Consider the following 10,170-nt stretch of genomic DNA (forward strand, 5'->3'; position numbering starts at 1 on the left):
GACTCATTTCGCAAAGAATCGGTCAAGGTAGTCGTAAATTGGCCGAGATTCATAGTGCACCGTGGGGCTTGGACTTACGTCCGTCAGTTCCATCTCCTCGGCGTCGTTGACTCCAGGAATTCTGGTCTTACCCTGGCTAATGTACCAATAGTCCCCGATCCGGTTGCTCAGCAGGGTTAATTCTGCATTATTTTGCTCGATTCAAGCTGGCTGCTTTATGAATAATTGTATCGTTGACACGCGTCACTGCTTGCAATCGTCCTCAATTCTGAATCACAACTTGCGTTGTTGCAGAAGTATTTCGATCCAATTAGAGTTTACGTGTCACTTTCTATTTAATTTTGATGGACAGTGATGGTCATGGACGATTGCAAGAGAGCACGCATGAAAGAGATATGTAGGTATGGCACGTGGCAAATTATTGGCAACAGGTAGATGCTGAAAGAAAAAGAGTGAAGGAGAAAGAGAGAAAGACAGAGAAAAAGAAAGAGAGACACAGTATATAGACAATAGATTTAAAAGCAGAAAACAAGTCTTCTGTGACAGTGGTAATTCTTGATACTGACATTGCTGTATGTGCTGTTAAAAGGACATAAATTGGTTAAAGTCTGACTGAAAGTGTTGAAGAGCTGAAAGAGATAGATTGACAGACAGAAAAACAGAGACAGTGAAAAAGAGAGAGAGAGAGAGAGAGAGAGAGAGAGAGAGAGAGAAAGAGAGAGAGAGGAGGGAGCAGAAAGTAGAGAAAGAGAGACAATATAGAACAAACAATAAAAAAGACATCGCGCATAACAGGCGGAAAGTCTGTAGAAAGAAAGACAAATCACACGTGGTAGAAACAAAAGGTTTGAAGAGCGTTTTAAACCTTTGAGAACAATAGAGCAACTAATAAGGAAAATAAAATACAAAATACTGAAAATAAACTACAAATAACAATGTTCGAGGTTTAATTAAAAACTTCCAAAAATTTTCAATATTTTTAAATTTCTTAAACATCTAAACATTTTGAAAACTAAAAATTCCAGAAAACAAATGGATATGAAAAGCGAAGGTTCTTTCCCATTACAAAAGTATGTTCTTTTATTCAACCTCGAATATTGCCCAGAAGAGTGCTTGACCTGTCAAAGGGGAGCACTTACATCAGTAACCAAAAGTTCCTCGCCGTCATCAAGGCCAGGGATAACCGTCTTGCCTTGCGACACGAAGTAGTAGTCGCGGATATTGTTCGACAGCAGCAACATCTCTACAGGTGGTGGAAGAGGAAACAAAAAAACACATGCGGGCGTTAGCCACAAGTGGAGGCGTCATGTTTCCTGTTGGATTTCTTTGATAACATAATTAAGAGGGCTGATCCGTACGTGGACTTTCCCTGGAGCGATGATTTTGTTAGGGATAATATGTCATTTCAGTGTGAAATTCACTTTCCCGTTTGATGGGAACTGTTTCACAGAACTTTTTTCCTAAATTGTCTTTCCATGTTAGCATTTCTAAAATTCTAAAAAGTGCTTAGACATTCCACTAATTTCTATCATTTACTTATATTAATCGCTTGACAATTTAAGAATCCAGTTCTATCGAAGGTTGCTGGATGATACAGTTAAGGATAACAATCTACGGTACAATAGTAACAGGTACCGTTTTTTTATTCGGCCATTTCTCCATCTGCAGGAGCTTCAGATAAAGCTAAAGAGAGTCCTGTACTTTAAAAGGACTTTATGGAATCTACGAAGGTACAATTTCAGAGAAACACAAAGGCCATTGACAAATACTCCATCTTCCTCCAGGAGTAAAACAAAAGAGAAATCAAAATTGTGACCTCGGTATTCCTCTTTTTTAGGGAATTCAAACATGGTCTATCTTAGCTCTACAAACAACGAACAATCACCAAACTCAAGAGATGGGAGTATGGACAACCTGAAAAGAAGCGACAATAAAAAAAGCCACAAATAATGTTGACCGGGTTTATAGCAAGGAGGGTCGAACAAGAAAGGCAATAACAGAGAAAACATGAGAAGGGGGGCGGGATAGAGCGTAGCCCTGACTTGATCGTCAGATCCTTACGTCGGTCAAAGTACACTCCTCGCCGTCATCAACGTTTGGAATCGTAGTCTTTCCTTGAGAGACGAAGTAGTAATCGTGGATGTCGTTCGACAGGCAGCACATCTCTATATGGAACGAGGATCAAGTGAGAAGTCTGACAGAATGGGCAAACAAGGACAACACAGCGTTCGATGCACGATGGTATGCACCGACCGATTAAACTGTACATATTAGGTACTTCGGTGGTCTCTGCTGCATTCTGCTATTTTTCCCGCTTCCAGTGTCCAGGATTATACGATTGGACACAAAGTAGGAATGGATAGGATAGGTATGATTGCAACTAATTTGACGGAAGTTTTGACGTACCAATTCGAAATTTCGTTTTAGTTTCATCTACCACAAGTTTCAGGAGTCCTATATCTCTGAATAATTTCCCAAATTATTTCTGATGAAATAAAATCACGTTTCTTTAAACGACAAAAGAATATAAAAGGAAACTCGTTGATGACTGTATGATTATCCCCTACTAAAAGATATTTCTTCTGAATCTTTGCTGTTCAAGAGAAATCTTTATGTCATTATAGTACTAAATGTAGTTCATTGTATTGTAGAATATATTAAAGTAGAAGTTAAAAGTAACTATCAAGTAATCTTACCCTTTAGGCCAGGAACGGAACCGGACATCATCTGATAGAAGATGTGGTAAGAACGCTCGAGAGCTTGTTGAGAAATGACACGAGCTTTCTCCAGTAGATCTGTGTGTAGCAAAAAAATTTTCATGAAACATTGAGTCATGAATAACTTGTTCCAAAATTGTGTAAGATCTACGGATACGCGTATTTCGAAATAAATAGTGATGCAATTATATCTAATGAAGCGTGGCATAGCTGATGTAAAAGGGAGTGAAGCCAAATCAGATGTAAGCCGAATGTGTTACTAAAATAATCGACGCAAGTGAACCAGAACCGTAGCCAACTGCGTTTCTGTCTAAATAAATTTATTTATATATGAGTTATCAATGGGAGAATCTTACGCTATTCATTCGAAAAGTTCGTTGAAACAGTCAATTGAAAGACTTTAAACAATTACTTACATGTCTCGATATCAGCACCGGCCAGTTTTCCAGAGGGACCAAAGTGGATACGGATGAATTTACCCTATTCGATAACAGGAGAGTAGATTAATGAACTACATACAAATCAGACAATCGTGTCATGTAGAAATAATATAAGTATGAATGTGTTTTCACTATATGCATATCGTCATTTACACCAAATTTCTTGGAATGTTTTCATACTCGACACATGACTTGTACATCAATTTGTCAACTCTTTGAAAGTTAGTCCAAGTCATTCGCTTTTATGCCTGAGTACATAGAAGTTTTTACACATTCTTACTGTGTCACTACTTCTAACTCTAACATATTTAAGAAAGAAGAAAGTAACTTACGAAACGCGAGGAGTTGTCGTTACGCACGGTCTTGGCATTACCGAACGCTTCCAGTACAGGGTTGGTTTGGACGACCTGGTCTTCCAGGGAACCCTTCTTCTGGTTAGGGTCATCAGTCTTCTTGGTTGAGGCACCGACGGTGGCGAAGTAGGCAATTACCTTCTTCGTGTTCTCAGTCTTTCCGGCTCCAGACTCACCGGTGATCAACATAGACTGGTTTTCACTGTCTGTAAAGAACACAGTTGTGAGAGACAGGGATCGCCAGAGTTTGAATATGACGGCTGTGTAGGTACCAGTTTTATTGTTATAGAAGATATCTTTAAGAAAATCCTGTACGTTAGTGTTTTCGAGAAGTATGACTTGAATGAAATAACATTTAATATTGATATTCTAAGGGAGGTCATTAGACAAGAAGATGAATAATTAGAACCGATAATTAAATGATTGTTTAAGAACTTTTGAGACTTAGAAAAAAGAAAATCAATTTAGGTAACTGAATTTTTACTATTGTTCTTCGATAAATTTGTCTTTACTTATTCTCCCACAGTAAAATTGAATTTTCTCTAATGATATACTTACTCGTAAGCATGTTCACGTATGCACCGTCAGAAATGGCGAAAATGTGTGGTGGCACTTCATTACGCCTTTTACCACGGTACAGTTTGGCGCACCTTTGAGTATATACGGGGAATCTTTTGTAGGGATTGATAGCTACACAGAACAGGCCAGAGTAGGTCTGCAATTGAGATTAAAAAATTGTTAGAAAAAACCTCGTAATGACCACATTCATGGTCATGTAAAACAATTAAAAATTCAGGTTGTGACTCGTCTATTTGTCACAATACAACAAAAAATTACAATTTCTATTCGTCAATAGTTTTCAGAATACATGAACTTCTAAGTGTACAATAAAAGAAAATTAATGCTGAATTAGTTCTGAATTGTACCATAGCACGAATAAAAATTGTATTTTATACAAACAACAAACCAGTAGTACTTAATCTAAAAAATACAAAAAAACATTAGGACGAAAAATGACTTCATGTGTCAGGAATGCAACTTGCGTCTCGAGACAAGAACTTTCCTTGTACAAGTAATCAAAAATATGCCATCGAAGACTCAATAACACCGTGACACGTCTTAGTGGTTTGTGTCGGCGTTCAGTCATAAAAATATTCATGCACTTAGAGGAAAATGTGTCAAAACAACCACTTGAAAGTCCATAATTGCCCACAATTTTATGGATGAAGAATCGTGACACAAAATCTGGGAAGGACAAAGACATCGTGGCCTTTTGGAGAGCCTTGAACCGACGTCATGAATTTTGTCATGCAGCTTGGTCCGAATCAGCGTTCGGCATAGAAGAAACAAAAATTGAAACAAAACGTTGTGGCACGTCCAAGTGCTTTTCTCAACGTTTCTTGTTTTTGTGACGAACAAATACTCTCAATGGTAGAGAATCAAAATAGGAAGGGATTTGAGACATCACGACGCCATCACAGAAAACGATCCTGCTCGGGTGAACACGAAGTCTTACGTAGATAAGTTTGGCGTAGTAACGTTGTTTCAAGTTGTGAAGAACCGAAGCATCGTTGAGGTAGGTCAAATTTGACATGTCCTCGCATTTCTCGTACTTCGGGGGGTTCACCTGCTGCAGCTGGTCCTTTTTGAAGTCCTTGGTCTATATCGCGCGGGAAAGGAAAAATACGCTAGTTAGTATCTAGTAGAGAAATCGAACTTACGTAGATCAGTTTGCTGTAGTAACGTTGTTTCAAGTTGTGCAACACGGACGCCTCGTTCAGGAACGTTAGATCCGCCATGTCCTCGGCTTTCTCGAATTTCGGCGGATTCACTTGCGACAGCTGATCCTTACGGAACTGTTTCGTCTGTACGGGCATTCTCTTTTCATACCATTGTTTCTATCTTGCCTCGACTTTTCCGAGGCTTATAAGGACTGCTTTAGAGCTTTACAGTTTATTTCAAGGCTACACTGTTTCTCCTGCATAAACTCACTACTAAATTCTCTGTACGTGTATCTATTACAATTAGGTAGGAAATTTTATTCGCGAATGTTTTTGATTTGTAGTTTGAGAAAATAAACGTGAACAATAAGTAGTAAAAATGTGCCTCCAGCGATAAGCTTGTCATTAATTAATATACGAGCTTCTGATGAAGAAACATTGTAGGTAGTCACTGCGTAGTCTGAAGCCTTCCACTGAGAACCCCTAGTATAAACCATTTTCTCGTAATGGTAGTTAATCAAAAACTTCCATTAACATTTACAATTAAATTTTCAAAGTTTGTGCTACTACTTTCTTCAAATTTATTCAACTCTTTGTTCGTTGGAGTAATAACTGATTAACTACAATTTTCTTAAGATTCCTTGAGGTTCAGTTTATAATCATGATCTTTTCAATGTGTCCTACTTCTGCTAATTACTTGGAAAAGTGTGAATTTATCAGAAAATATAAATTCAAATATAATTCAGTCTCTGTACCATCAGCAATATCTATCGTCTACACGTAATGAATTTGCAACACTCCTAAAAGAGTGGCTATTCTTTACACGAGACTGAAGCCGGAAATATACAATAGAATCTTTTAATCAAAACACTATAATTTCCCATTTTGTCTTTTTCTCACAACTTCCTAACAAAAATCATTCGAAACATTTCGATCGAGAAATTCTGAAACACCCTATATGTACCGGTTCTAACGTACTACGATGCATCTATATCAGCATCCCCATCTTAAATTGTCGATAATCGATGCCTTCCGATTCTATTCCCTTTCGGTACATATGTTCATATGCATCTCTCTCTCCGTTCCGCTTTCGACGCTCTAAAAATATGTTGACCCGCGTTTCGAGAAGTAACGTTTCAATTTATTATTACCGATGCCGGCGACGATGCTAACAATAGCATTTCAGCGTCGGTCGCCGGTTGACGAAGAGACGGGCAGGGTTTGCTGAACCATTATGTAATCCAGTGCGTAGAACCGCGACGTTTTCTACGCCATTGCGTTCCGGAATTCGCTGCTCCCGGGCAAAAATAAACTGCTGCTGTCGGAATCACGAAAAGCACCAACACAGAACATCTGAGAGAGGTGCACACAATCTCTCAGCTGTGGATTTTCGCGCGGTGAGAAATGCCTGATCTAAGGATCGTTTCGAGTTTAAATCTGTGTCTGTAAAGCAAAACGACATATGTAGGTCATGTATATTTGTTTTCGAGATATTGGAATATCGGAATTAAAATTTTGAACTCCTCTATTGTAGATAAGTTATTATTGTTACGTATATTTATTATATACTTGTTTTAATCTTCGCGGTACTGACGATTCGAGCAACCACAGGAGTAATGCTAGGCTTGAGTCTACCTGGAACTCAGTTCGAGCGAAGGTTAAATAAAAAAAGGATTCATTAATTCATTCTTCGCATATTGAAAATATAGAAACTATCTTCTGAATCTCAAAATATGTAAAACTTGACATTTTTTGAAAATTTGATTTACACTGTTTTGTATCATAATCACAAAATTAAACATCAAAATTAATTTATGAATATAAATAAATAGAAACAAAAATAATAGCAGGTATAAAATTTTTGAAGTAAATAGTAATGGTAATTAATTGTAAAAACTATTTTGTTTCTCTATCTTATTTTTTACTTCTGAGTTTAATTTTTATTCAGTTTCTCTAATTTTAATGCAAAAGCTAAAATATCTTTACGATTTGAATATTTAAATTTTATAATCCTTTACAAATTTGAAAATCACTGTAAATGTGAAACACAATACAAAAACAGTTCATTTAATTCAAGATTTTATAAAATCTAGTGATTCGTTTAGAAGTGATGCAACAGCTATAAATTTACTCAAGGAAGTGTTCGACAAGAGGTATTTAAAAAATCAAATAAGAAAAACTTTAGTGCTCCCTTCTATGTATTCTTCCTTCAAGCGTGTAATCTGTGATAGCTACAGAAAATTAAACTTCCTTCATCGTTTCGAAAAGTGGAAAGTAACGTACCAAAAGTAAAAATATTTAATAAATTATGCATCAACTTCGTAAGCGTAGAAACTTTCAAAAAAGTATTTAACAAACCCTTAATTCGGTTTAACAAACAATCCCTAACTTCAAAACAAAAATACTAGCAGGTACTGACTGTAGTCTATAATGTAGGATGTTTTTACCGCGATTTATTTTTGTATCGTGTAAGAAGAGAACGAAGTCAATCGGCAGAGTGCTAGGTGACAGCAGACGCTAACAGCTACCGAACGGTTTTCCGTTCGCCAAAAATAGAAATCGAGCAGTACAAAACGATAAAGACATCTCTGCTTTCTTCTTTTTTATACACGAGGACCTGCTGCTGCGCGCTACTGTGCGATGCTACAGTTCCACTCCATTTTCGGTGACGAAAGAAAAGCAAAAAGACGATGAAGAAAAAACACTTGTTTTAAGACTAACTCTAGTACTCAAAATGCTAACCTGTTGACTAGGAAAGACGAGTTAATATGCTTGAAAATTTCTCTGCATTAAGCAAAATAAAATCATTTATGAGAAGAATTTTGTAGTAACACTAGTACAAAATGAGAAATTATAGTATTAAGTTATGTACAGGATTCACTGTGAACAATTATTCAGTTACATTTTAACATACACTTCTAAATGCAGTAAAGAGATTTCTAGTCAAAGGATGTATAAGACTCTTTCTGGTACAAGACAGAACTTGATTTTAATAGATTTTGTAGCCTCGTGAAATTGCGTAAAAATGTGTGAAATGAAACATATTTTGCAGTCAACCAAAATTTTGCAATCCCATTAAAAAAACTTTCAATAACAAAATTAATATTAAACTTATTTCTAATTATTTCCAATTTGCAGAAAAAATAATACACAGGATATCCAAGAAACGATGGTACAAGGGAGAAGGGATATTTCTATATGAAAAAAATAAGTAAAAATATACAATCAAATTTCATGACACTACCCTTTGTTTTCAGAAAGTTGATTTGAAATTTTAGCCGACCACGTGCACATCAAAATATAACCTTAAGCACCTCAGGGGTATACGGAGCAAGAAAGACGCTTCTACTTCACAGTAGATAGGATCAACGGTTAGACTGACTATACCATATACGCACTACTAAATTTTATTCTATATTTTCGATTCATTTCTTCAAGTGGAATCACCACCTTTACTTATACCACTGATTTAGGATATCCCTTATATAATAACATTCAAATGTCTTTTAGACTTTTAACACTAAAACTACCAGAAAAGGCAAAATGACCCTTGCGCTTAATTTATACTAGCATTCTATTCTTTCAAAATGTTATATTTTCTCTTCATTAATACCGAATAAAAGTAAAGAGCTTTGGCAGCTGGATAATAATAGACATACATTAGCCTTGGTAGTTCCAGCGTTAATCATAGTAACTTTCGAGCATCTATCAGCAGAAGAAATATCGACAGCATGCGTTTCTACAAAATACAGAGAGATGCCCAAAGTCAAGGAAATTAAAAAGGTTGATTACCTCGCCGCCAGGCAATCCGACAGAGACGACATCACCCTTGGTAGCCTTGATTTCACCAAGGAGGTATCCTTCCTTCTCGTCGGGTACCCAGCACGCCTTTTTCGCATCGTACGGTTTCGTCTGATCGATTCTCTTCTGCTCAAGGGAGACGAAGAGGTAGGGGGTTGGATCGGGATCCTCTTCCGGCTGCTTTGGTGGCTTTGGCATGGCTGCTAATGTCCCTTTGACACGCTGCCTTAAATTCGCTGCTTCGCGATGTCCTCTTGCTTCCGGGAAGGTCTACGCGCCTTCTACGTCGTTTCCCACGTGTCAAGGGGTGGGAAGAGGTTCCTTGTTACTTCGTTTCTTCGCTCTTCTCGTTCCTCGGAGAATTCGGCGGCGGACGGACTACTTCTGGCGGCACGTTCTGGGCGGCCCTGTTTTACAAACAATCAGCCCTCGTTATTATTAGGCCACTGCCTCGCCGCTACCCGTGGCTGTGGCTGTGGACGGTTCTGTACACGCCTGTTTCGCCAAAAACGGCATGGAGGATGTACAGTATTTTCTCGCTATAACTGAAGCTCGCCACTCGGTACAAGTAAGGAGCTTATAAAGCTATCTTAGGTCGATCCTGGCGTAGGTGGTTCGTTTTTATCGTGCCAAGAACAATAGAGGGGATAAAATACTGTGTCGAGAAAATACTGTAGTTCTGAATTTTAATCATGGCGAATTGTACTATGACTTTCTTGGTTCATCAAGTATTTTTTGAAAACTGTTGGAGTAATTTTACCAGTACCAAATAATGTGCTAGTGCTCATAACAGTAGTTACGAAATCTGTCATGAACACTATACAGTTAGCATAGAAGATATTGAAAATCAGAATTTAAAGGCTAAGTTTGCCGTTAATACAAGGAAATTAAAATAAATTAAATTTTTGTTTCAGTTAGCCTGTAATGAACGCAATTGAAGTTTAAACCAAAACGAACTTTCAATTTTAAACATTAAAATATCCTATTATAATTACAAAAATGTAACTTCTATTTGGAAATGAAAAAAGATTCAGAAACAGCACTTTTTAAAATATGTATTCACAAAAAATATTTTTCGATATATTTTGAAAAAAAATTTAAAGATAATTAACCATTTTAATGGAACTTGTTTTTGGTA

At 37.1% G+C, this 10,170-nt stretch overlaps 1 protein-coding gene across 15 annotated transcripts in view; it reads right to left on the reverse strand.

The window, feature by feature from the left end:
• Positions 1–9,439, reverse strand: part of Mhc (myosin heavy chain) — a 47,857-nt gene extending 38,418 nt beyond the window's left edge. For 7 of the 15 annotated variants that reach the window (XM_076389985.1, XM_076389984.1, XM_076389997.1 and 4 more), the window contains exons 1-7: positions 9,024–9,439; positions 5,027–5,170; positions 4,069–4,225; positions 3,490–3,716; positions 3,134–3,197; positions 2,697–2,795; positions 2,062–2,165 (exon numbers count right to left, since the gene is read on the reverse strand). In XM_076389985.1, the coding sequence (XP_076246100.1) occupies positions 2,062–2,165; positions 2,697–2,795; positions 3,134–3,197; positions 3,490–3,716; positions 4,069–4,225; positions 5,027–5,170; positions 9,024–9,230 (1,002 nt within the window). In that variant the 5' untranslated portion in view covers positions 9,231–9,439. Of the gene's footprint in view, positions 1–1,139; positions 1,244–2,061; positions 2,166–2,696; positions 2,796–3,133; positions 3,198–3,489; positions 3,717–4,068; positions 4,226–5,026; positions 5,171–9,023 lie in introns of all 15 variants that reach the window. The other 8 variants (XM_076389990.1, XM_076389989.1, XM_076389994.1 and 5 more) reach the window with 2 other exon arrangements.
• Positions 9,440–10,170: the final 731 nt, after the last annotated feature.

Source organism: Calliopsis andreniformis, chromosome 12, assembly GCF_051401765.1.
Source record: "Calliopsis andreniformis isolate RMS-2024a chromosome 12, iyCalAndr_principal, whole genome shotgun sequence".
In the NCBI taxonomy this organism is placed as follows: Eukaryota; Metazoa; Arthropoda; class Insecta; order Hymenoptera; family Andrenidae; genus Calliopsis; species Calliopsis andreniformis.